The sequence below is a fragment of the Euwallacea fornicatus genome, chromosome 32, assembly GCF_040115645.1.
Source record: "Euwallacea fornicatus isolate EFF26 chromosome 32, ASM4011564v1, whole genome shotgun sequence".
Lineage (NCBI taxonomy): Eukaryota > Metazoa > Arthropoda > Insecta > Coleoptera > Curculionidae > Euwallacea > Euwallacea fornicatus.
Window position 1 is genome coordinate 2,124,142 of NC_089572.1, and position 27,856 is coordinate 2,151,997.

At 44.6% G+C, this 27,856-nt stretch overlaps 1 protein-coding gene across 2 annotated transcripts; it reads right to left on the reverse strand.

The window, feature by feature from the left end:
- Nucleotides 1–249: 249 nt before the first annotated feature.
- Nucleotides 250–27,761, reverse strand: LOC136348402 (GTP-binding protein Di-Ras1). 2 transcript variants are annotated; one of them, XM_066299195.1, is made up of 7 exons: nucleotides 27,623–27,761; nucleotides 18,985–19,036; nucleotides 12,362–12,540; nucleotides 8,127–8,358; nucleotides 7,820–8,075; nucleotides 6,670–6,884; nucleotides 250–5,227 (listed from the first exon to the last, which is right to left on the reverse strand). In XM_066299195.1, the coding sequence occupies exons 4-7, from the start codon at nucleotides 8,320–8,322 to the stop codon at nucleotides 5,103–5,105; spliced, it is 792 nt and encodes a 263-aa protein (XP_066155292.1). In that variant the 5' UTR covers nucleotides 8,323–8,358; nucleotides 12,362–12,540; nucleotides 18,985–19,036; nucleotides 27,623–27,761; the 3' UTR covers nucleotides 250–5,102. The 2 variants fall into 2 exon arrangements, with proteins under 2 accessions (XP_066155292.1, XP_066155293.1); XM_066299196.1 differs by lacking the exon at nucleotides 18,985–19,036.
- Between the last annotated feature and the right edge of the window lie 95 nt (nucleotides 27,762–27,856).

Genomic DNA, 27,856 nt, shown 5'->3' on the forward strand with positions numbered 1-27,856 from the left:
GAGGGCGGAGAGGATGGCAGAGAGGAGGCCGGAGAGGATGGCGGAGAGCAGGGCGGAGAGGAGGGAGTAGAGGAGGGAGAAGAGGAGGGAGAAGAGGAAGGAGGAGAGGAGTGTGGAGAGGAGGGAGGAGAGGAAGGGAGAGGAGTGGGAGAGGAGGGATGAGAGGAGAGAGGAGAGGAATGAGGAGAGGAGAGAGGAGAGGAGGGGTGATGAGGGGAGAGGAGGGGAGATAAGGGGAAATGAGTGGAGAGAGGAGAGAGGAGAGAGGAGAGAGGAGAGGAGAGGAAGGAGGAGAGGAGGGGAGATGAGGGGAGATGATGGGAGAGGAGGGGAGATGATGGGAGATGATGGGTGAGGAGGGGAGATGAGGGGAGAGAGGAGAGAGGAGAGGAGGGAGGAGAGGAGGGGGTGGGGGGGTGAGAGGGAGAGGAGGGGGTGCAACGGTAGGGGCAAATAAATTAAAACGTTTCGAGAGGTTTTAATTCAAATCTAAACGGTGCCTGTGCTGAAAAGCTCGCAAATAATAATTTAGAGGGTGTTTCGGGATTTGCATATTGTGCAGCGTTTACTGAAAACATCCCCGAAATGAGTTGTTTGTTTCATTCAGGGTTGTTTTACTTTTAACCCGTGAAAGTCGTGCTAAGGCCGAGAAGGTGGGGGGGGGGGGGATGACTCGCCTGGTCTCAATGCTGCGGGACCCGCAGGCGATTTCCTGTGGGGTTTTGGAAATTATTTAGAGGGCAAATTTTGATGCAACAGTATGGCCTTATACTACTCCGATTAGAACCTGCGAATTCTCAAAATTCCCCTCAATCTTAAAATTATAGAATACCCTGTACATTTTTTTCCCGCATAGCGTCCATTGAACTTGAATAGGACCGACCGCGCCCCTCAATTTTCACGAAGGTTTTGCTGTTTTCCTAAAATGGGAGAAAATTTTCAAGACGTTGCATTCGAAACAGGCATCCGGGACTTTTTCAGTGCAACTCACAGTATGTTTTGAGGTTCTTTGTTTCAATTTTTCCACCCCTCCGGAGTATCGGAGTTGTCCCCGATTCGTGAAAATTGCAGCAAACCCCATTTTCCGCTATTCGGACCAGTTTAATAATGCTCATTTGATAATCGAGCGCGTCAGTGGCGTATCGGGAAATCGCAAAATTTAATTCGTGCGTCCCCTAAGGTGTTCTATTTATTTTCAAGACTTTTTTCACTCCCCCGGAGACGCCCCTGGGTTTCGTCAACTGCAACGAATTTAAATTTCTATCGTTTGAAGTCGTCGATATTTCTCAAATTTTAAATAGAAGTTTTCGGTGGCGTAACAACAAGTCAAGTATTCGAAATGTCTCTGAACTACCCAGTCAAGTACGCTCAGTGGCGGAGCCGGGAGCGGCGTTCGCAGGAGGGTTCGCACCAAAGTAACCCTCGACCTCCTCGCGTGGTGGACGGTAAAGGGGTAGGGAGTAATGCCGGTGTGCACATCAGATTTACCCCCCCGAATAACAAAATCGACGTCCACAGTCGTCGCATTTTCTGTTACTTTCTCTGAGAATTTTTCCTCAAAAAATATATGAAATTGTCCGACTTCGCGGCGGGAGAGGTCTCGCCCCCGATGCCCTCCTTGGATCCGTCGTTGAGGGTATGATCCCTTGGTTCAATTTATCGAATTATCGATTTTGAAGGGTTTAACAATTTTCATCTTGTAGTCGAGTGCGACAGTGGCGTATCGAAATGTTGCGCTTTCCAACTCGTGACTCCTCCGAGAAATCCCGCGTATTCTTAAGGCCGCATTTAGTTTTTTCGGAGACGCCTCTGGATTTCGATAACTGAACTGAGTTGCAATTTATACTAATTTTGACTGTATCTGTCCCGATCTCTAGTCAAAGGGTTTTCGCGTTGTGTCCCCCTTCGCGTGGGGGCAACCTTCGCTCTGGCAAATGAGGTCGAATATCGGTTGTAACATCTCCTCTCAACGCCCCAGTATCTTAATGTCCAAGGTAAATTCGGGTTTAAACCCCGAGGGCAGATTAAGAATCACTTTTAAGGAGCCGTGTCAAAGTGAACCCTAAAGCCACGTGCAATTTAATTCGACCATCAGCCCGTCTAACTGCGACAATTCATTTGAGCACTTCCCGACGATTTAAAAGCCTCCTTTAAACCATCCCAACTTAATTACCATCTACGTGAGACAACTTAAAGCCAAGAGCCTCTATTAGCTTCTCTTAGTCGTTAAAAGGTCTTTGGAGCAATACAATCCGAATCCATATGGAGACTCTTTGAGGTTTCGGTGTTCCGAATCTCGTTTCCTAGGCGAGAAAAAAAGGGAAACTTAATAATGGAAAACGAAGAACTCAACCTGGAAAAATTTTAATTCGGCCTGGAAAATTTTAATTCGGCCTGGAAAAATTTTAATTCGGCCTGGAAAATTGCCGATTCGAATTGCCGAACGTGCTGAAGGGCTGGGCGATGGTTAATGAGTTTTTTAAGTTGCAAAAAATGGAGGGTTAATGACTAAATGTGTCCTTGTTTCCAGGGATTTTGCGGGGAATGAGGCGGCAGGGGGACGGTTCTTGCACGAAGCAGGCTCCGCTTGTTTGACGAGCTTTAAGGAAACGATTCCAGATACCAGGACCATTTGAGGATTAACCAATAACAAAAAACCTAAAATTTGATTATGAAGAACTGTTCGCACCAGCGCCGTTTTTTGGGGGACCGTGGATCAACTCGAGAATGTGATTACGCAGATTACGTTCCTCGATTTGGGAATCCAGTCATGCCCAGAATCCAAGCCGCTGGACGATTTTCCCTGGAACGTAGAATATCTGGTATCGGATCCTGATATTGGAGACGAGAGTTCGAACATGGAATAATGAATGGAAATTAAATTGCCCCGGTATCGAGTGCAAAATGCCCTGCTTATCAGCCAATTTATATCCCAAACATAACAAAATTCAGGACCTGGAAAATGATGCAGCGGACAGACACACATGGGAGAACCCCCGGTTTTTTTTGCTCGATGTTGGAGTTAAGTCTAAACGAAATTATAAAAACTGTTAAAAATGTGCTTAAAGAATGTCAAACCTTGCCACCTCGTATACATTATGCATGTCGAAATCGACCTTCACCATCTCGGGATCTCGGAAACTGGAGGAGACGTGAAAAACTCTTTAAAATGGGGACGAAGTTGCGTAATTTGGCGCTTGACCAAATGTACTTTTTGATGCTTAAATTTTCCGAGTGCTTTCGAAGATATTAAGAACAAAATTGGATTTTTCCTTATTATTTTTTCAGCGTGAAAAACGCCCGAAACGACAATCGTTTTCGTTGCCACGCTTTCGCGACTGCGCGGTGACGCTGTCAGATTTGCCCTTCGACGTTTCGTCTTTCGGCCATCATCATCGACTTTGCTTTTTCTCACGGTCGGCCCGTTGCGTGTTTTCGCCCGGAAAACAATGCGCTTCGTTCCGATGTTATTAACGTACCGTTCGTTTATAATTCGCCTCCTTAAGTGCCCAAGTATTCGAGTAAAATTTATTTTAATTAAAATTGCGTTAGTCGACCTCGAGAGTTCATCGCGTCGTTTCGTTTCGTGCGCATTAAATCACGGCATTTTTTAATATTTTGCGGAGCGCTGAGGCTCCCTCGAGTGACGCCACTGGGCCCTCAAAGCGCTTTTTTCTAATTAGTTTTCGAGCTGTTCAAATCTGGGAGAAAGTCCTTTTACTGCATCACCAAGAGGTTGTGCCGAAAAACAACCACAATATGATACGTTAAACGGGCCAACTGTGTCCCGTTGGCTTCCTGACGGTGGGCAGGTCACAACTAAAGTGCCTCAAGAAGTTTTGTTATCGTTTGAGGAGGTGTTTGCTGAGCTCCTTGGGTAATTTCATTTTTTAATTTTCCGTTATTCCCGGGCTCAAATGCGCTAAATAAAAAAAAAAAAAGTCCGTATGGGTAATGTCAGGCGATCCAGCAGGCCACTCTGCTTGCCCCCTTTATCCAACCCGTCAATTATGCTATTATTGTCATACGGGTGTGCCAAATGAAGTATGTTCGGAATTTGTCAGAGGACTCAAGAACTTTATAATATACACGGGGTTTTTGTTACTACGTAGATAATCCTGTTTACACGTCTGCTGCGTCAAAAAAGCATAAACTAAAAATGATATTTGAATATCTCCACGAAAGATATTTCGTTCCCATGTAACCATACACTTATCCTCCCACATTATCTTTCCTTACAAAAATCGCTCTTGCACCTCTTGGGCAACGAGAACTCGGCTCTATATCGACTGGCTCTAGCAACACCCCTTAGCATCAACTTGTCTAGAGAACTTGAGAGAAGTTGTTACAAACGATGTTACAAAATTATTGATTGATTGCATTTATGCAGCTCACAAGCTGATTTACAGCTTTTTGCATTCTACAGCGTGGCACGTTTAATCGATATCCAGAAAGAGAGGAGGGGTTTTCAGCCTCGTTGGTAACAATAGTTTCCTATTGCTTCATTACTCAATTAATCAGCCTTGGAAAAATCTATTTTCTCGAGTGATAAATTAAAGACTCTCGTTAGTGAAATCAGCAAAATACCCTCACCCCCGCCGTTGGTCCGGGAACCGCAGAGGCGTACCGCAGACCAACGAGAAGTGAAATTTGCACCCAATTTAAGTTCCGCATCTAAGTTGGGGCCCATTGATAATGTCGGTAATTCTCGTGGCAAATTTTCGGATGCACTCTAGCCCTTTGAGAGGGGGAGCAAAAGTAAATCGAAACAGCCCCTTTAGCAAAGCAATAAGAAGTCGCCGCGAAAGAAATGACGTTAAGACGCCGAGCAGGAACAAACAGAAATCAAAGATAATTTGCTTTTATTGTCTATTCGACAGGAAGGTCTTTTCCAGACAAAATCATCGCTGATTTCCCCTGAGCGTGTACCTGGATTTTATCTAAATATATTTTCATTGGTTCGCTTGAGAAAAATTCAATGTGTGGAGTTTTGAAGCGGCGCACCCGCGTTTAGTTCGCAATGTGGCAGAAGAGACAAAAGAAACGTTTATTGGGGCCCAAAACGATCCCCTTACTCTAATGTTGGACCCTCGGTAAGCAGTTTAGGACACGTTACAGTCGTCCACCTGCGCGTCACGTATTTGCTGCTTTGCTTTCCTGCTGGCGCGACGAATCAACGATCTGGATCTAGGTTTGGCCTGGCTGACGCCCTCCAGGTTGCTCGAACCTACGATAAATCAGGATTTATTGCATAGAGGAATGACTAAGAGTGAATTCTTTTGGCCCGGAATTATTGCCCGAGAGAACTGTCTTACGATCTATGAAAGGGCTCTGGCTGTGCAATAGAGCAAAAACGTCCAGGTTGGTTCACGTCAGATGGGCCACTACCTTACCTTAAAAACCGTAAGGTTTAGAGAAAAAGTTATTTAGCTTACCGTGAATGGTTATTTTTTGACATTTTCGAAGTTATAGGGTGGCATCATGGAGATCTCGCAGAGTCCACTGATTAATACTTTCAGTACTACATCTGTCCAACTTATTAGATAATGTATTTTCCAGAACGTGGTAGATTTTGGAGGTATCCAAGCAATCAAAACTTAAACGTAAATTTTTATGCCATTGTTTGACCGTATGACCTCCTAGGAGTCCCGATTTGACCCCGCTAGATTATTACCTTTAGAGACATTTAAAGGAACTGATTCATTAACATCGAATTAATAATGTAGAGGATTTAAAAAATGGAATGCGACGATCGATTATGTTTATAAATCAAAGCGATACGGTGTTAGTCAACAAGGAAATTAGAGGAAGTATACATCACCTGCACAGCGAAATCGTTTGAAAGTCAATTAAAAGAAGAATATATTGAAAGAAAATACAGGATGTCCCATTAAAAGTCGAACTTGAAGCGCGTCGAAGGCAAAAAGTTTTGATATTATTGTCGCACCCTGTATAAATTATCCCCGAGGTTGCAAATGTGCTCTAGTACGACGATCTTTTTTAACTGGACGTGATTTCAAACGATACAACCAATACTGAGTGAATTTATTGAGCATTTCAAAGAGCTCATTTTCTTTTCGATTTTCACCTCAAATTCGATTAGCTCGAGAAACTACTAAAAAAGTTTCCATATTTTTTGATAAAAAAAAATACTTATGGTCAGACGCCGAACTACCAGCCGAAACAAAATGTGGGTTATTGCATTGAGAAAATGTATTTTTGTCGCGCCACGGCGTTCTGGCCCACTGTGTAGTTTCGAAAATGTTAAAAAATAAAAGTTAATGGACGACTAAATTTTTAACTTTTTTTTAAAACCTTACGATTTTTGAGACGAGGTAGGAGGCCATCTTAAGCGGACCACCCTGTACAGGTGGGGGTTGCTTGGAAGGGAATCCCGCGCGAATTTGAAAAAAAAAAATGAAAATATATAGAGAGTCTCAAGAAATCTAAAATTTCTGCTTTTTCCTCATTTAGGAAAATATAAATTTTAAAACTTGAAGTGAGACTCGTACTCTCGACGCGTAACTCTCTCTCTCTCTCTCTCTCTCGATCTCGAGATTAGGCAATTTGTGTTCTTTCTCACTTGGTATGACGTAGCATTTTTTAAAATTCTCATTTTGCCTTAACGAGCAACCCCCCTCCCCCGCGTTAAATAGCAGTTTTCCTCACCTGATCCCGACGGCTTGTCTTTCTCCAGTAAAGGGCTCTCAGCCCTCCTCTTCCCTTTGCTCGTGGCAGACACATAAGCGCTGGATCTCCTCTTCAATCCCGAGTTGGCTTCGAAGACGTCATTTTTCGGAAGGATTTTCGAAAGGGTCAGGAACGAGCGAAAAACCTCTCGGACATTGATATCATCTTTGGCAGAACATTCGAGAATTTTTACTCTGCAGTTATGAAAAATACACAGTCGTTAATTAAACACTTAACAAACATCGGGCAGTAAAAACGGAATCTTCAGGGAGTTCTACCTGCTTTTATGCCTGGAGGCAGTTTCGCAAAATATTAGTCAAATTTAATGAACTTTGAAGTTTGTTTTTCATCGGGTTCTCCTTAGTCAAAGTTGGAGTTCTGTAAACGTTGTGGTGTGTTTCCTGACATTTAATAACCCCCTTTACATTCTCTTAAGTACACCCAAACACGCAGAGCATGTGGCGTTAATGGAATATTTATTTCACACGTTTTGCTGCAATAAGTAGAAAAACTCATAAATAAAATAGAGTAATAAACTCTTTATGACACTAGATCAATAAAAAGGGGTGTTATTGTGTCGTTAACTTTTAGATTCTTTAGGAGAAAATCCGGAAATTTACCATCTGTCGTTTTGCGTTATGGGACCCATTTGCCGCTCAGAGGGGCGAATTTCCATGAACTCGTATGAATTTTCTGTAGGGAGCAGGAGCGTTTTAGAATTAATTTCGGGAGGAGAACGGCATAATCGTCAAGCTGGAATGGTAGAGCTCGAAAATATGTTTAGTAATTGGAATAAACAGCAAGAGCCTCTAAATTTCCTGAGATGATCTATAAAATTACCGTTTATTTTCAATAAGGAGCAGTGCCCTCCTCTGCACAAACGTTTGTAGGCACGAGTGATATCTGCTTAAAACGAGAACAAATTTCAAAATGTCCCATCATCAGAAATAGTCTACGTACGCTACTGCAGAAGGATTTTACTTGGACTTAAAAGTAATTCGAAACAATTTTTAAAGGAAAAACGGCAAGCACGCCTCTGCAGCTGGACGGAGAACTCCTCCTTAGGCAAAAAGTCCAGCACCTAGTGATCATAGATAAAAGACCCCGCTTGAAACACCCACAAACTTACCGTAACTTAGGCAATTCGCAATATACCCATTCCGAAACGTCCTCAATGGCAACCTCGCGATGCGTAGTTGCCAGATCCAACTTATTGCCGGCTACCACTATGGGGATGTCTTGGTAATCGTTCCTATTTTCCCGTATCTCTTCAAAGCACTGCTTTATGCTGTCGAAAGAGGGCCCCGAAGCGACCGAATAGACCAATAGGAAAGCGTGCGCTGTGGCTAGGCAGAGGCGGCGCATGGCAGGAAATTGCAGATCACCTGGAATTAATGGTTGCTCTGCGAATGCCGATTACGGCTGCACAACCTTACCGGCGGTGTCCAAGATGTCCACCTTTAGAGTCATGTGTCCCAAGTCGTACTCCTTGTTGTAGAGGTCTTCAACGGTGCTTCGGTACTTGTTGCAATAGGTGTTGAAGAGAAAACGTTTAATGAGGCAGCTCTTGCCTACCCCTTGCCCTCCCAGGATGACCAGACGTATTCGCTCATAATCGCTCATTGTCGACATTTTGTATTCAAGGGGTTTTATCTTAAGGAGGTCCTCCTGCAATGAAAGGGACTTGATAATAATTACAGAAAATCCCTTGAACGCCCCTGATCGGGGGCTCCTTTATGGATCATTTAATTCGGGGTTAAATCCGATTTAGCCAGAATTGTTTCCTGTTCGTTTAATTTAAAGTCATTAGCTGATCCCTCAAGTTCAGAAAGCGTTGGGATGAGACTTTTTGCTAGATTTGCACTCTGGGCTTACGCAAGGCGTACACCACTGCTTTTTTTAATAAAAAAAATTCCCGTACAGCAATATCAGTGACGTCGGGGGGCGGGGGCGGGGAGGGGGAGAGAAAAGACGATACATTTTCGATCGTGAAATCGCGAGATCCAATTTCTGTCAAGAATCATTGGCGTACCTTTAAGAATTCCCCGTTAAACTCAGTTTACTTACTTAAAATGCCTTTTATGCACCTGCTTCTCTCAACTAAACTTAAACTCTCCTCGTTACGACCGTGACGCAAACTTCTCCCAGTTGGTCGGTGCAAACTTGGAATTCCATTATAATTTGCGGAGTTTACGTTGAAACTTCTTCCCGAACTCCGCATTGGTCGTTATCGTCTTAAAATTGAGTCGTACAAATCGCGACAAGATGTTCTTAAACACGGATTCGTGATATATTAATTAAAAGTTTAACCTGAGAAGTTACTTGGCGGGGCGCAGGGGTGGGGCGAGGGAGGGGGGGGGGTGGCTGGGGGCTGGAGGAGGAGGTCATCTGTTGGAGAAGCCAAAGGCAAATTGAGGAGTTTTAACAAATCGCTATCAAGTAGCGAAAAGAAGTTCTGGGACGAAACAAGAAGTCAAGAATTCCTTGGAAAAACGCCTTTATGAAAAATTAAAAGTTTTCTTTAGGAAATTAGCTCTTTGAAGCATAGAATCTAAACGGTGAAGTTTGTCATTTGGGAGCCATTGAAGTTGGCCCGTTAAGAAGCAGTGGCGTACGAGAGCCGCATCCGACCCCGAGGTAAAACGCGCTTCAAGGGCGCCAACAGAAAAGACTGTAAAAAAAAATTAATTGACGAAACTGCGTCACTGAGTTACTGACACGATAGTCGTCAAATCACTGGACATAACAGCTAAGATTCGCCTTGACCGATCATGACGCAGTGGCGTATTTGAGTCGCACGTGATGAGGCTACAAAATGCGCCTCATAATGCTTCAAAATGTGATAAAGAAGGATGCTTTGAGATAGAGAAGGATTAGTATCATAAATATTGAACTGTACTAATTTGATGGGGTAAGAGGCAGCGAAATGGGAGCTACGAATTTGATGGATAGGGAAACATAATTCTGCCTGTCCAAGTAGACTTTGTGCGCTACTGATTGTTGGCCTGCACAATCACCTGGTTGCTGCGTACAAATAGGAAACTTGATTGAGCACGAAACAGTAGCGTACCAGAGTACCATTTACCGGGATACACACAAGCGGCTTACAGAAACGACATTTTTTAAATTCGTGACTTCTTAAAGATATTTCTACCATTTTGGAGTTCAAAATCTTTCTTGGCAACATGGCGAAGGGAAATCTTATTGAACTGAGTTACCAAACCGTTTTTAAGGTGACTGCGAGGGAAGGGCACTTGGCTTCCCAAAGAGATCCTCTACGTTATTGAGTTTTAGGGTGAATTATTACCTCGTCATTTGTTGTTTCAAGAAAGTTCGAAAATGTTCCCTGGTGGATAAATACTGGCTAAAGAAAATCGCATAGAACTGAGTCAGAAAGCCCTTTTTAAGGTGGACGAAAGGGAGGAAAACTTCCGAAAAACTGCGGCTTCCCAAGGAGATTCCCTACGCTGCTGCAGTTGAGAGCGACCAATCATCTGGTCAGTGTCAGTCTGCAGTGCAGTTCTCTCACATCCAGTTGTTCGGTCAAAACGCGACTTCTAGTACTCTTTGGTATGTCCATCGTGTCTGCTAACTTGCGTAATTTAACCGACGGTCTTCTAGTATAGTTTTGTAGAGTTCCACCACAATATTCTGTAGCGGTCAGATCTGGAGCGCCATTGGGTCGGCCACTGAGGAGTTCACCTTGACCGCGTTTAAACTGTGACGTCCGATATTTAACAGTGGTTAACGAAGGACCAGATTCCCCCGAAATGGAGTCTAACTTCGCTTCGGCATTGAATGGGCCGAGACCCTTCAAGCGAGATCGTCGAATCGTGCATCGACAACCAGTTTCTCCCACGTTCTGTTGTGGAGGAGCCGTTCCCCCCTTACAAAAAAAACCCGTCTGCCATCCAAAACAATAAATGGGGTAACGCCCAGGGTTTTCCTTAATTTCTCGTGAGGCTAGGTTAAGACTTTGTAAATACAGTTAGATATTATTTTAATAAAATAAGAAACAGAAAACGGTCGGGCAAAATACCCTGGTGGCACGCCCATGGGCTTCACAATCTGCACCACGATTTCCGACAAACCCTGGGTTTTCCAGCCGTTATCCCCAGATGAGGGACGAACCAAATGTCGGAATTCCCAGCAATAGCCTTTGTCGGAACCAAAATCATGGTGCAATTACGCGTACCGGCACCACGCACAAGGCCCAATCTAGCCATTAAAGCGCTACGCCTTAATGCGGCAAAAAGGGGGGAAAAGCGTAGAGTCGGGATACGCCTATGGGTGTCCCTTGAAGAGGCAGGATTTAAGGACGGGCAAGATTTGGTGAGAGGGTTGCTGTTCTTTTGCTGACTCTGAGAAAGCTTGCCCGTTTTTGGTTCTCGAAAAAGCTCTCTTGTTTTGGTTTTTGCTACAAGTTTGCCACCCCGCGAATCAGGAACGGGGCAAAGAGGGTGCGACATCGCCGGTCGTGTAAAACCGAGAGAGTAAAGTGAATTTGGGTGAGTGTCCGCGAGTTAACACCGATCGTGAGAACTGTCCTACCGCGTAACTCCAGGCGTCAGTACGTCATTGGGGGGGATCATTAGATCTCTGATTCCCACCGCCGCGACCTCGAGGAAGGGTCGGGAAAGGAGCCTCACCCCGAGAACTGCGCAAGGACTGTTTATAGGATAGAGTAAGGAATGTGAAACTAAGGCCGCTTGTAGAGATAGTTTTAAGGCTCGGGAGCCTGTCCAACTCTCGCACTCTTGTAAATGGTCAAAAAGTGTCCTAAGTTAAGCTTTGGAAGTAGCTGTTAAGAACTCTTTTAGGAAAACCTAGGTGGTACCCCCTGGCAATTCAACCTGGCCGTTTAATTTCGGTTGACAATTAAAGGTACGTATTGATCATTCCTGTGTTTGAAATGGCCTTACGGGAATGCGACGGGAAGCAGGCCGGGACTTTTCCAATTATCACTAGAGGGGATCGACTCCCCTAGTACCACCCGCGAAGCAGGGGGGGGGGCGGGAAGCACCGACGCCGCATCAAGCAACCATGTCAGTTCAGAAAATCTCGAAGAGCGTTTGCTCCCGGACAAGCGCAAACTAGCTTCGGATATGATCACTTTAAGGTTAGGTCTTAGCGAAGGTTTTCCACCGAAAACCGCCACCTACGTGACAGGGCGGGTACCTCTGGCGCCACCGTAACTTCGCCAGGGGCGCGCGACTCGCCGAGGCCGGTCCTGCACCGAGTTGTTGCGCGTCAACATTGAAATTCGCAACTTGATTTGTCAACACGGAATATGATTTCCGCGCTCTCCGAACGCTCATGGAAGAAATGAAATTTCGCTCCAATATCAATTTGCTCATTGTCAATAATGCTTCCATTAATTACGTTTTTGCCCTTGCAAACTTTTAATGCCTTATTGCGATCAATGTTTATCATCGAACTTCATGTTACGTATCGAAAATAGACCGCGCGAAAGCTTTGCGGAATTAAAAACCTCGTTAACTAAACCCCGAAAGCGCTCGAACACAATCGAATTCCATATTAATGAAATAAAATCCTGGAACGTATTCGGCTAGAACGAGACAAAGCTCCGCCATTTTATTGCCAGACCAACCCATTTAACTTTAAACTGAAACATTCAGCCAACTTTTAATACAATTCGTGCTTCAATTACCTGAATGTATTTGCATTACAACTCGCCCTCACACATATCGTTCGCGTCCCTCCACGACATCCACTTTTTGAGGAAAGTTTTAATCAGCCCCGTTGTCGATTTCGTGCCGCCAGGAGGAGTCTGGTCGAGTCCTGAAGGCACAGGATGGTCCGGAGGTGGTCGGTTTTGGTGGAAGTTTCCTGGAACAATTAAAAATACGAATAGGCACACTTGCGCGAAGGTCCGAAACCGGGGGGGGGGGGGGTACCCCCCCCCCCCCAACTTTTCCTTTCGGGGGGAGATTCGGGCAAGGCGATTTTACAGAGACATTTGTGCGGGGCCCGAACGCCATACCTGAGGTCCGAAGGGACGGTTGGGGGTCGGAATCTCTGCCGGGCACGGCCGGGATAATAAATTAATCTCGTTTAATTACACTGTGCACACGTCTGGTTTTGCATGCACCATTTGAGCGTAAAATTGCTGACCTAATACTGAATGAACCAGCAGAGTGGAAGGTTTGATAAATAATTAAAAAGAGGTAGATTCGATTTACGCGAGGTCGCCTCGGTTGGAGTGACACGAAAGCTGGAGTGTAAGGGAGTGACGTTTTCTTGTTGGTCGCCACCGGGGCCCGGGAGCACGTTTCTCCGGATATCTTTTCGCCCGCGGGAGGACGGTAAAACTGTCTTTTCGCGAGCCTCGCAGGGCGCCCGAGAATGCCGCATTAACATTAAAATGTATTCATTTCGCCTGCGATTTTATGATATAAATTATTCAGTGCATTGCCTGACGGAATAATAACATCGGGACGAACGTTATTTGTTGTTTGTTCGACTCGTTATCCCAATATTTTGTCGTGTCGGGCATAACATACGACCGCATTTCACGTATGCTTTTGCAGCTTTTCCTATTCCCATCGAGAGCAATATTTCATTGCGGGGCCAATAAACAATCATCCCGAATTTAAAAACCTAACGTAAATCCCCTGAGCAAATGCTCGCTGCTAAGGCTCTATAAATTGATAAAACAGATCCTTAGCGCTCAACTAAGTCTGTCATTTGAGCACTCAGGAAATTAGAAATCGATTTTGCTGAAATCTCGACAGTGGAAACCCTAACTGAATGGGTGCATTCAAGTCTTAAAGTCTTATGTTTCGCGTTCTAGCGATAATCGATCAGACACCGGCGAATTCTAATCAGATGGCGGCTTCAAGGGCTCTGCTTTGTTCGCCTCAGGGTTAGGAGCATGGGAAATGCACTTGACAAAGGATACCCAAGAACTTAGAAGAAGAGAGAAGTGAGAGCATCTCCCTTGACTCTTCAAGAAGATTAGCACAGCGCTCGGTTAGGGGCGAGCCTCTCCACGGGGCCTGGCAAATGTTCTTAGCAACCTAGGTAAAATGGCGGGTGGCTCTAAATTGCGCCCCCCCCCCCAAATTTTGCCAAATGACTATATATACTTTTTTAGTCAAAAAAAGCATTAAATAGGACAGAAGAATCTTTGGAATTTCGTCCATTTTTTCAAAATTCGGCCTACGTCAGTGGTAGGGCGAAACGGTCGATTTTAGAAAATCGAATCGTGGGTCGAGTGACGTCACAAATTAAAGATCTTTCAAGGCTGCATTCAGCGGTGTACTGCGGTTCAAAATTGATCAGTTTTTGCTGAAAGCAGCTATGAATTTGGCGAAAAACGCAACGCAAACACAGTCGGACAGGGTGTAAACGATGAAAAACTTCGTTTGTTTCGGTGGGGAATTGCTTCCTCCGTGATCTCGTGCTCACAAACAGTCTTTGGTCAAAAAAAATTAAATAAAAAAGGGATAATCAAATTAACGAAAATGCCCATAAATTATTTGCGGGAGCAAAATTGAAAATGAACGGATTTTCATCAGACAAATAAGTTTTTTCATTGTTTACGTGCTGTTTTTCCCAAAGTAAAAATCTTCGAAGGACAACCAGCGTGCCGTCCTGGCGGCTGGACAGTGTCAGTTTCGCCCACTAAAAACCCTCCGGTTCCCACTTGTGACCTTTGCCGACTCGGAACTGTCCCCGGGGGATGAAAGTATCGGTGTCGCTGGAGGCTTCGGTGTTCTGTTATTTTCTTTATCGTCAAGTCACTTCGGAATTTCGGGACTCTGTTTATCCGGGTTGAGGGACCCGAAGAATGCGGTTAAAATTTTCTTTGCACTCCAGAGGATTATGCGTCTCGAATACTGCGTTCCGTTCATCCTTTTTCGTTCACTATTTCAGAAATTGTTCACGCACCCTTTAGTTGAGTTTGCATCGCATTTTTACCAAATTTACGGCTGCTTCCCTCAAAAACGAATCGATACAGCTTGAATAGCGATACACCATTGGACGTAGCTTTGAGGGACCTTTAATTTGAGGTGCCACTCGACCCACGGTTCAACTGGAAAAACCGGACAGTTTTCCTTGCCGGTGACGTAGGCAACATTAAAGAAAAACATATAGATGTTAAAATGTAGAATGTTTCGTCCCTTTTAGTTCTGCTTTGGAATGAAAAAATAACAATAATTTCGCGAAAAGTTACGAGTGTCCATTTTGAAGTATCTCCCTGTGGGGTTCAAGTATCATAGGAAACTTTCACCGTAAGCGATGCATTGAAGCTTGGATCGCAGCGGATTGCGAAGGAGGAGGACCTTGGAGCGCGGTTGCAGGAGAGATTTTAAGCTTCTAAAAAGGGAAATCGGGCCGCAGAGGAGGGAAACCGCAAGGAGGAGAAATGACAGGTCGAGAGAGACCCGCGACTTCACGGCACCCACGGGATGGACCCGAAAGTTGCAACCTCGAACGGAATGCCCCGTTTCTTCAGGGCTTGACGAAATCCAAAAGGGAACGAAAGGAACTTCGGGGATACACGCAGATCCTCCGTTTTATAAACCATTTAGGCGCAATTTCCCCAGATTTCCTCTCAATTTACTGCGATTTATCCTGCTAAATTGAGTTTCTTTAGGTCCTTTAAATAGTCTCTAGTAAATGCGTGGAAAGATAAAACACGGACGCCTTCAAAAAACCTCAAACTACAGGGCGTTTCCGAACTGTGGAAACAAGCTGTTAGGGATTGTTCAGTGCAACCGTAGAAGACATCTAAGTACAAGAGCTTATGTCCGCAAGTGTCTCCCTAAGGACATCTCGAGGCGTCACAAGGCGCTAGGGCCTTATGATGCTTTGAGACAGTTATGTGCAAAAACGGTTTGGTACGTCTCGGTTTAGTACATTTGTAGAGAATATTACTACAGTAATTGTTTAAAATGTCGCCCTTGACCTTTATTTCATCTAAATACTAACTAAGAATATTATTATCGTTTTGAACGACTTCAAATGCCCCAGTGATGTGTGCAATGAAGTCCGTTCCCGCTGGCGTTTCATAGACCAAAGAATTTACATGTCCTCACGGAGGTAATCTAAAGCTGTCAGACAGCGTGACCTAGGGGGCCACGGCGCAGGACCACCTCTGCCGATCCAGTGTTGTCCGAAAGGACGATCCAAACGCTTAACAGATTCGTTCAAGTACAAAAACGTTTTAAGTAATTACTGTAGCGGAAATAAATTACGTGCTAAAACTCCATAAAGCTAGTTTTTCCATTTAACTGTCTTAAAGCAGTGGCGGCGCCTTCGGGAAATATTTCCGGACGCGAGTACTTGTGCTCAAATACTGAATGTTGCACTGAATAATCCCGAGGAGTTTGATACAATAGTTCTGAAATATCCTGTATATTAACAGCAATTTCTCCGCATTCACAGAACAATGCCAAGTTTTAGGTCCAATTTCCGGGACATAAAAGCCACCCTTTCCAGCCATGCATCGGGATTAACCCGCATTCTAATTAGCCACCTTTCGACGTGGCTCTTCAAAGGGAATCCGCCCTTTCTCAGGGCCTAAACAGCGTGGCGTCTTGTCTTCAATTCCCTCTATTTACCTACTTTTCCATCGGGTTATTGACTTTTTTCAGCCTTGCTGGGCGCTTTAAATCACGTTCAACTATCGACAGACTGTCTAGTGTCGATAAACCTGCTTCTGGAGCCGTCTCATGCGTAAATAATAGCAAATTCGATAAATCCTGGAGGGCTACTCATTTCCGACCGAACAAACAAGGAAGGGAATTATGAACAGGTGGATGGGTTTGTTTGTATAATGTGCTGTGTCAAATCCAACGAAGATCGGTTTTTGCAAATACGAAATACGGGTGTCCCCCTTATTGATTCAAATGATTAATCCCCCCATTCTAAGCCGCGGCACATTTACGGGGTCACGTTTGGAGCTCGAAAATTCTTATGCTAATTATAATTGGACTCGCATAACCGAGCAACAAGTATCTATTTGAAAAAGCTAGAAATCAATTCCAAAATAAGGAACCTCCACGACATTTCTTGTGCCCTCCCCATCCTCCTCCCCACCCCCATCCTCCTCCCCATCCTCACCCCCATCCTCCTCCCCATCCTCATCCCCATCCTCCTCCCCATCCTCCTCCCCATCCTCACCCCCATCCTCCTCCCCATCCTCATCCCCATCCTCCTCCCCATCCTCATCCCTATCCTCCTCACATCCTCATCCCTATCCTCCTCACATCCTCCTCCCATCCTCCTCCCATCCTCCTCTCATCCTCCTCCTACCCTCCTCCCATCCTCATCCATATCCCCAACCTCCTCCCATCCTCATCCATATCCCCAACCTCCTCCCATCCTCATCCATATCCCCAACCTCCTCCCATCCTCCCATCCCCCTCCCCCCTCCCCACCATCATCCCCACCCTTCCCCCTCGAGTCAAAACTTATTTTTCATGTCTTAAAGCGCGCTGAATAATAATTTTCTAAAGAAACTATTTTTTATATGCAACCCAATCAAGATTTTTGCAATAATGCCTTAGACGTTGTCAAGTTCAGGTGTTTCCCCGATCACTCCTTTATTCCGTCTCTACTTCTACCCTTCTCTTTCTCGTGCCTTCGTAATCTTTTTCAATTATTTTTATCACTGACTCTCCTCGGCTTCAGTAGCGAAAATGTTTTTCATCCTGTCCATTTCGACCATCATATTTCCTATCCTGCCCCCCACCTACCTAGTTACAAGGGCAGGCAGTATTTGCGTGGGGAGGAGCGCATGCGTCGAAGACATTAGCTCGTGTTTCACTTAATCTCGTGTCTTCTTCCCTCTGTTCATTCCCATCTTCGTTTGTTTATGGGCATTCCTCTAGTTTTTCTTTGCGTCCCGAAGGCCGATTTTTCTCTGTTTCCTCTTCCCTTCTTCAGAGGTGGAGTTTAAACGCTGCGAAGACGACCTTCTCAGCGGTCGACCCAATGACACTGCAGATCTGACCGCTCCAGATATTTTGGTGGAATTTTACGAAACAGTACCGGAAGACCGCCGGTTAACGTGGCGCGACATGCAAGACATGATAGAGACATCTGAAGGTACTAGACATCGCGTTTTGACCGAACAACTGGATATGAGTAAACTGCGCAAAATGGCTGTGGCGATTACTCATAATTTAACAAAAATAGACGTTTCGCAGCAATAATGCCGAGTTTGTACATCGATTTGTAACCATCGATGAAACGTGGGTCCATCATTTCACCCCGAAGACGAAAAAGCAGTCAAAACAATGCACTTAAAGGGGAGAATCGGCTCGAAAGAAAGCGAAAACGGCTCAATCGACAGGAAAGGTGATGGCGTCAGTTCCTTGGAATGTACGTGGGATTATTTTTATTGACTATCTTCCTAAAGGAAAAACAATAAATGGAGAAAAGTGTGCAAATTTGTTGCGGCGTTCGAGCAGAGGAATTAGGAAAGAGCGAAGAACTCGGCGAAAAAGGAGGTTTCGCTTCATCAAGATGACGCACCTCTCCGCACTTCGCTATCATCGCAATGAGCCTTAAATCAATCAGCTCGATATCGAACTTTTTCCTCGTTCAACTTATTCGCCAGATTTAGCCCCCATAGATCATTTCCTATTTGCGAACTTGAACAAATGGCTCGATGGGAACAAATTTGTCAAAGGCGAAGAGGTGGAGTCCGAGGGTGATGCGTATTGTGCAACATCCGAACTTCCTTACTGCACACAGAGTAAGGAAGACACGGCCGGGGAAAATGTGTCAATCTCAAAGGAGACTACGTTGAGAAATAATGTAATATTTACCGCTTTTTGTGTTTTACGCGTTGGGTCAGGTACCTCCGGCACTGTCCTCGTGGTAAGCAACATCAGCTCTGAAAAGCTGCAAGCACCCGTGCGCCTTCGAAAAGCCTCAGACCGCTACGGCCTCAGTTGTATTCTAACATGCAGAGAACCCCCCGCACGGGACATGAACTTCCGCGAAGAGCTCTTTTCCTGTTCATGTCAACCCCATTGTCCATATTTGTAATAAAAGATCCCATCCGAAATTCCCTTAATTGAAATCCCTTGTAGTACGATTCGAATCAATCAGGAGTCGTTTATCCATTTCGAATGGCGTCCGGTCGGACCCGCAGGTTTTATAAAGGGCATTTACCCTAGCCGTCCCTTTGTGTTGTTAACGTGCAGAGTCAAAATCCCGAACGATTATAAGCTGTAAAGCTTCAATGTTTTAAATTTGATGAAAATTTCAGTACGAGCCGAAGTAGGAAATTGAGCGATACGAATTGTTACTTACAGGTTGACGGAAGCTGAGCGTTGCTGAAGCAGGTGAGGTTCATTGCTTGCATCTGGAAAAAAAAATAAATGGACTAGTTAATACCTCAAAGCAGGTCAACCACGACATGCACCATTTCCCCGGTTTAGTATGTTTCGAACTTAATTAATATCGTTGTAATTTGCATCCAGGCTTTTCAGATATCCAGTACATTCACCAAATTAACCACTTCACCTGAAAACCTGGCTTCGCGGTCGGTCTGGCAAAGCCCAGTCCACAAAGCCGCAGCAATATCGTTTTGTTTCCTGAGTACGAGATTTCATTATTCTAGTTTTAGTTGTTTTCTTTCGCTCCATGATGTTTGCATGGAAATGCTCTTGCCAGGAATTTCCCGTGTTTCCATCGGGAAATACGTCTTGCTTAACAAACCCTCTAAGGCACGCTTTTTCCTTAATAAGAGGGGACATCTCGTTCTCTGACGGGATTTCCAGGGATTGTGTGTGCTCTCAACCAGCTCACACGGGGTGGGGTTTTTTTAAAAGTACAAATGTCGATATCTCGAAAATGAAGCCGGCAGTGAAAACGTCCAGGAATGCCTCTACCGTAATGTGATGGGGGAGGACATTTGGGGGCACGATGAACTCACTATCTTCTGCCAAATGGGCCCCGATCGCCCCTGGTAGCCGCACACCGTCGAAAAGCATTTCCAGCGAGATTTTCAATGGTTCCAAAATTCCTAGAATTTCGCCCTTAAGCGCATCCGATGGTGTTTCCGGTTCAAAATCCGTTAGGAAGTCGCATAGGCGTGGAATTGAGCGGTTTCCAATGGAGAACGAGCAATAGAACGCTCAGATTTCCCATTCAGTATTAATAAATAATTATTTATAATTCGTTATTTCCACACGCAAGCGCACACGCGGTATTCATATTCATAGCGCGCACCGACAAAAGTTTCTTCAGGGATTGCTCGACACTTAGTAATGATTTCCTGGCTTGACTTTTTGCTTGTTTCGGGATGCGTTTTGAACACTGCAGACTTCAAGTTCCCCCACGAAAGTAAATCCAAGGGAGTGAAATCGGAAGACTCGGAGGGCCCTTTTGTCGCTCCCCTCTTTCGCATCCATCTTGCGGGGTAATTGCTATCCAGATCCCGTCTAAAGGGTAAAACAAAATGTTTGCCCGGTGCCCCATTCTGTGGAAATGTTAGTAAATTTCGTCCAGTTCTAGTCCGCTTTTCCCGTCTTGCTGATTTGGCATTTACATTAAAAAACAACCCGCTTCATATCGCCCATTGCATTATGTTCAAGTATTGTCCATTTTCCATTCGCAGGTAGGAACATTAATCTCTCGCTATTTACTGTCAGCTCTAGCGGGTCGCGCTCTAGTTGAGTTTTTCCGTGTTTCGGGCCCTGAGAAACTTTCAAATTCCATTATCTAAATTATCTAAGTAAATTTAATAATTCGAAAACTCCCGGCCTCCATCGCTCTGAAATTAGCACGGTGTTTTCAAGGAAATTGCAGTAAGACAACTTCGGAACATTGTTATGGTGCGGATACAGATTCCTGGAATTTTGAACAGCGGCCTGAAAAAGCAGTGGCGTCGAGGAGCTGCATTTAGCCGGGGCGACAGAGCATACGGTAAAGCGGCTCAAATCGAGGGAAATTTTTGAAAAATTACCGTCGGAATTTACATTCTGCGCTCGAAGCGAATTGTTATTGTGCATCAGCGATAAAATTCACAACTTTATTGGTCAATAAACCATGGCGTAGGAGCTGCGCTGCATATTGACCCGTGGACGGGATGGAATCACTAAACACGCTCCAAAGTGACTAAGAGGGAGGAACAGTTAAAGTAACTCCCCAAATAAATTATCTTGCGACTGAATTTTAGCGCGAATGCCATTCCCAAGAGACAGCGGCGTCGAAAGTCGTCTTTGAAGGAGCACTTTTCAAAGTGGCTGAAAGGGAGAGAAACGTCCAAAAAACTGACCCTGCCGAAATTTCTCTTTTCGTCACTGACGATGGAAGTGAACGGGCCTCTGGTTGCTGCGCATCACCAGAGAATTCTGAAACTTGATTGATCAAAAATCAAAGGACTGCAGTTGCTGAAGCACTAAACACCCCTTATTGTGATCGTACGATGCAGGACTTTGCCAAAACGAACCATCTACGCCACTGAATTTCAATGGAGCTATCTTCCTCTATTGGGAATGTACGATAAAGTTTGCAGCTTCGTTGGTTAAGGAACGGGGACCTGGGGAGGGCGCATTTTGCAATATTCTCTTCCTCCATCCCCAATTAATTTTTTTTCAAAAAGGAAACTTTTCCTTCCTCCTTTCACATTAAAAGTATACGTGTTCCTGCGGAAAGCGACATAACGATTATTCGACCTTAACAACGGTTCCCTTTTTTGCTCTCGTACAGCAATATTTGCTGTGATGTTACAAAACATTCCGTACCTCTGAGTTTCGTGTCATATTATGCGAAATATGTCAGCTCGGCAATATTCCCGGAGGAAAGAGAGATTTCATTGAATACAACTTTTCATGTAGATGAATGCTCGTTTAAATACTTGATAAAAAAACGTACCAGGTCAGAGCAAACAGTCTGGGGAAACAGAGGCTTTATTGAGCTGTTAATTGCCATTAAGTTGAGCTCCAAGGGGAGCACGATCGAAAAATAAACCCTCTAGACGGTTATCTGGGGCATGATGACGAAAATCCAATAAAATCTTACTCGTTGCAGTCAATAAGGTTTCCAACAGCCCTTTTCGCGGTTGGGCGGTTTTCATTAGGACTATGTATACATTGCTTGCTTAAAGGTCAGTTAGGTGAGTCCGGGCTTGCATGCATACACAGGGCCCATTTACCCCCCCCCCCCCCAAACGAGGGAAATTACATAATTTTCAGAACGCTATAGATTAACACAGACATCAGAGCGATGAGGGTCGCGAGTTTTGAAACGACCGAAGGTCGCGGCTGTGTCGCTCTTCCTCTTTCGAGGACACAAGACCAGCCGCGTCCTTCTAACACTCATAGGAAGTCAATGCACTTGGCGGCACTCTTCTCACATTACTTAAATCTTCCTCTGTCATATTAGACCTCTCCGTTTCAAGTTTGCAGTATTTCCGTGCGGTGGGCAAACTGGAAATCAATGAAGCTTTAAGGCACGCCGAATTGGAAAAGCTTTTAAGTTCACTGAAAAGCTCCTTTGAAATATAGCTTGATGGGGATGTAAGCTTAATCCTCTCAAAGGTAGGCTTATAGTTGATGTGGATTGTGTAACGTCTCCAACTTTAGTTTAGAAGTCTTCTTCTGAGAAATGGTCTTGATGCGATCATTGTTGGGGTGGAGTGCGTGCGCGTGTGTCTGCGGCTGCAATCGTATTGCTTTCATTACGAGGTTGTTCTTGCGTTGCATAACTGCACTCCGTCATCGTTCTGTTATATTAATGGCGGAACAGCAATTTGGTTTTTTCCAGTCGTAAATCTCGGGACTTTGAAATAAGAGAGGGAGAGATCGTTCCTCAGCGGGGAAAAGCGCTTTCTTGCAGTTTGCTCCGCTGCTTCAGGATTTATAAAACTGCCAATTTATAAAAACGCATTGGCGTAGCGCCTCCCCAGTGGCAGGAAGCAAGATTTTTTAGAGTCACAAAAAGTTTCTCCTGGCAGTTCTTTTCAGGATCGTCTCTTGAGATTCTATCCGGCACGGTCCACTCTTACATTCAACGCTGCAAAATTGATTATTAAATGTGAATAAATTCAACTTCGGATATTCTATAAATTCACCGGTGCAGGGCCTATCTGAAGGAGAAAAGTGATTTTTCCAATTGATTTACATGTGCGTTCAAACCAGTGGCGTACAACTTCTTTCTTCAAAGTTGTTCAATTACCCGCTGGTAGTGGCGTCATTGGCGTTACAAAAACTGCTTTGTTCTCGTTATTTTCTGCCAGTGGCTTCGGCAGGTTTGTTATCTAGGAGCTACTCCCACGTTGAGTTTCACAATGTGTCGCTATTTAAGCCGGTCAAACAGCCTTTAGTCCAGGATTCGGGGGCATGGTCAGTCTGAAGGACCATGGGACGATTATCGTGCCCCGGATATATCCCCGTGTTGGAACGACTTCTCCAGCTCTGTCCAGCCGCTTCTACTAACCTTGTATCTTCGAAGTGTCCATTGCAGTACGCCAAATGAAAGGTAGTCCGACAAAGGACACAACGGTGTAGACGGTACTAAAATCGGATATATATCATCCATAAAAAATAGAACTATTGAATACAATATAAAGTAATTCACTATTACATCGAACAATATTGAAATTCCTACAATAAATGCTCGAATTGAGCTCCAGTAACGGCCTGGCAATAAATCGGTCGTTCCTCGAATTCTTTTATGCAATTATCCAGGGTTGATTCTGCCATTGATTCTAATTCTGTTTGAATTCGAAAACGTAAATCTTCTAAAGTTTGTGGTCTGTTTGGGCATGCGGAATCTTTGAAGAGACGCAAAAAAAAAATCAAGAGGAGTAAGATCCGGAGGTCGGGGCGGCCATTTCAATGCGCCCCTCTGCCGATCCCTCTCCCAGGGGAAATCTCATTAACACACTTCTCGCAGCCACAGAATAATGCAGTGGCGCACCATTTTGTTGGAACCAAGTATTGTTGGCTGCTCGTTCCCCATTCCTTCAGGACAAATCGCGGCGATTGATGGAACTATATCGTTTTACAATAAGTGCGATGCACCGAACCATCGCGTTTACAAAAGTTATAAACGTGTTGCAATACTTTTTACAGGGGCTGTGTAAATTTACACGGAATCGAGTTACCTGCCCGATGGTAATTTATTCGAAATAAGCACCTAATTGTCCCATTTTACCATCGAGCAAATTGATTCGACACTCGTAATACGTACATATTCGATTTTCATTAATTAAAAGCACCTGGCTGAAACTCCATGAATCATTTTAACATTGAAATGCCACGTGGCAGCCGACAAATCACCATTTACTCACGCCAATTATTGTTTGATAAGGTTAAAACAAGCCCGATTTAAAATCACTTGATTGCTTTTCAGCGAGATTTTCTAATTGGACGCCTGCACGAACTGCATTAACTGACTCCCAATTTGAGTATAATAGAGGCGTTTCAAGTGCAACGAAGGGAAAAACTGTCTCAGAGCAAGGTTCAATTTCCGTCAAAGGCATGTCAGGAATTTCGACTCTGGGCTCTTCATTATTGGTAGATTTGTCTTCTGCAGGGCGCGAAATTCCGCGAATTCAATTCCGCCGCGTGCAACCGACGATCCGGCCCTCAACTTTCTCTTCAGGTTCAGACGATTGTCGATATCTGGGCCGTAAAGTGAATTTTTCGTCGAAAGTTGCCGGGAATTAGAAAGTTATCAAGAGGCACTCGCCGGGTCCTAAGCGTCTCTCCGTCAAATCCAGGGAGGAAATGAAAATTTTGCCAATGAAAGTGGAGTTTTCCCGATCGAGATCGATGTGCGGCCATAAAATTGCCTACTACCGAAGCGTTCTGACCATACGAAATACCTCAAGTGGGCTTTCGTACTAAATTCGAAGCTCCGAAGTTCTAGTTTAAGCTCCGAAGTTTTGGGGGTTTACGCAGAAGAAGGTGAAACGAATATGCGGCCATTGATAAAACTGCGGAACAGATTTATTCCTCACTTCGTATTCGTTTCGCCTAATTCTCCGTAAGTGCCGAAAATTCCGAACTCTCTCTCGCAGAAAGTAGATCGAAAGCTCCGAGATTGTTTTAAAGATTGAAGGACACGCCGTGGCAGTTTTCAGATACAGCGAAACTTCCCGAGATTTTTCAGGTGCATTCATTAAAATCCTAAAAGATTCTTCGAAACCACGGTAACGGAAAGTTTCCCCGGAAAACTTCGTGAAAACCCATGGAAATCTCCAAATCATTCTCGCACTCCGTGGCAAGCAACGGAAGGTGTTTTATAATTCTAAAAATAGCTTCGAGGACTCTCAGGACAGCTCTATGCTGGACCTCTCCAAATCGCAAATACGAATCGAGGAACTTCCCAGATTCGAGAAAAACCTCCTCCCGCTTTCCCCGCTGCAGGGAGTAACTCACGGGCTTTTCGAGAAAATCCTCTGCAAGCATTATAGAATAACCAGAAGTTGATGTTGATTTGGGGACCGGGCCAAAGGCGTGGTTCACGTACGACGGTGCACCACTGCACTTTAGGTCAGTGGCGTGCCATTTTCTGGATTTACCGTTGGAGAGGAAGAGCAGGACCCCCTCCAGGTCACCCCATGTGCACCTTTAAAATCGTTTTCACGGACTCGTGTGAAGTCGATGATGTTCGAAAGAGTTCGAGTAAAAATGCAATAGAACAACGGTTGAAGACGCTTTAGGTTTGCAGATGAGTCGGGGACATAGGTAGAGCACAGAATATCATAGAGCCTTGAATATGATGAATTTTATTTCCTTATTATAACCGAAAGTTCTGTTCGACTCTATTTAAATCAATGCAGCTCGCTTTCCACTTAATCGTCCACAGAATTGAAGCTCCGCCACTCCGTTTATAAATCAACCCAGTCAAGCCCGGAAATCCAATATGAGATATTAACTTAGACGTACCGCAAACACATCTCATACCATTCATGATGTGAGGCGTTTATTATGTTGCAGGGACTGACATTCTATTAGTGTAGTCTCGACTTTAGCGAAATGTCTGGTTTTGGCTTTGATGCCTCTATGAGCTTGATATCAAATTAGTCGTGTAAATACGCACAGAGCCTCGCTTAATGCAGTAAACAACAAGCAGTAATTTACTCACTCAAACTTTAATTAATAAAGATTATACGGTCCTGATTATCGATTTAATATAGTGAAGGATAATTAACATTCATGACGTGTACTGAAATTGGACGTCGCCGACGATTTCGTAGTAGAATTGGAGATGCACGTTACCAAACCAGATCTCGCAGTTTGCTCATTTTCCTTTCTTATCTGTCTAGTTTTCTGCCTGTTTATCGAGATATTGTGCACACAGATCTAAATCCGAATTGATGTATTATCGATATTTGCAATAACAGAGGCGCGTAATGCAGCAGCTTTGTTCGGAAATTCCTACGTTTCAATTTAACCGGTTCTCACTCACTGCACTTACTTCCGCTTGAGCCCTGAAAATTTCAAATCTTTGCAAAAAGCTGCCTGAAAACTCAATGATCTCGACAGTCTGGGTTCAGGTACGTCACATTTAGCGGGCTTTTAAAATTCACTTCTCTGAATCAAAATGTTGCTAAAAGTTCACTGAGTGTCATAGATTTGTCGCACGATCCCCACTTAGTCGTGCAACACGTGAGACCGAAACGACTCCCCTGAGACGCGGTCTCTTGAGCAGCCTCAGCTTCGCGCCCCTCGGAGGCGAGAAGAATCCAGTATCTTCGAGGCAATCAGTAAATTGCCCTGACGAATTGAGCCCTAGAACGGAGCCTATCGTCGCCATAAACAAGATTACAGGCCGCTTTTGAGGACAAAAAGGAGAACGCCCCTGTCGGGAAGAAAAGCTGTTTCGTATCGCTTGCAGAGGTCGGCGAAAGTCCAGGCCCTGCCTCTTTACGTTGCGAAATTGCTATTGAAAAACGCTCAATTTGTTAATAAAAACGAAGGCGACGGTCTCGCGCCAAAAAGCTTCATATTCTACACATATTCCCTTATCTCAGGATTTCCCCCGGAGAAGCTCTGTGCGGTCGCAATCCAATTCCGTGAAGAGGGCCGCACGAGAATATGAGGCGTAAAGTGTTGCCGAAGGCCTTTTAATTTTGGCCTAATGGCCGCAGACTGCATGGGCGTGTGCGACTTAATTTTGGATAAACTACTGAAGAGGGCTATTGCAAAACTCCCGACCCTCATCGCGCTGCATATTTAAATGTGAAAACCTAATAGACCGTAGCGCCGTGGGGAAATATGAGGCGTAAAATGTCACAAAGGGCCCCTCAATTAAAGGCAACAATCTTATAAATTACGGAGGTAAACGGTTTTATCCGATTTTCCATAATTTTGAGCCGAACAGGAGTCGCGTTTGAAAACTCCCGGCCTTGATCTCTCTGAATGTTGAAATGCGCGACAAAGAGTAAGGCTTTGGGGCAGTATAGAGCTCAAAATGCGGCGCCCCAATTAGGGCCTAACGAACCTACATGATTTTCGAGGTGCGAGGCGGTTTTTGACGGTCTTAGGCCATCGCCTGTCCAGGTGGAGACGCGAGAGGTTCTCGCTCCGAAACTTCTTTCTTTTATACTAAAAATATTTAAAACGGGAAAACCTTGTGAAAAAGCTATCGAAGCTTCAGGGCAATAAAGAAGTTTCTAAATCTAAGCAGGTCTTTTCAGAGAAAATCGCTTAGTCGAAAATTCGATTAAGCACATCCCGTGCCCTCACTGAGCTCTCAATTTATAAAAGCCTTGATTAGAAATTATTAAGTAGATTACCGTACGAGGCAACGAAGTAAATTTTACAAGTTTACAACGGCTCCCGGGGCATATTTAATATTATATAAATTTCGGCGAGCTGAAGCGGATTTTCTCGAGGCGAAGTGCTCGTTAAAGCAATAATTAAAACAACTTTGCGAACCTTCTTTTTAGTCCCTTCATTTTGTATACTTTCACGCTTTGAAGTTCACTTACCAAAAGGAGCTAAACGGCTTCAACAGAATAAAGCGAGTACAGAGTCAAGATAAGTGATAGCGAGTTCGAAAATTGCCGGAAAACGAAGCGAGAAAGTGCGGAAAGGCCGCGTTGCAACCGAGGGCGTCCTGCGAGTAAGTCGGGCAAAACGCAACTACGTTAAGGCCGTTTTGGCATGCTCTTCACGGGCTCTTTGCGCCTGCAGGAACGTGTAGTTCATTGTTTTTGCACATA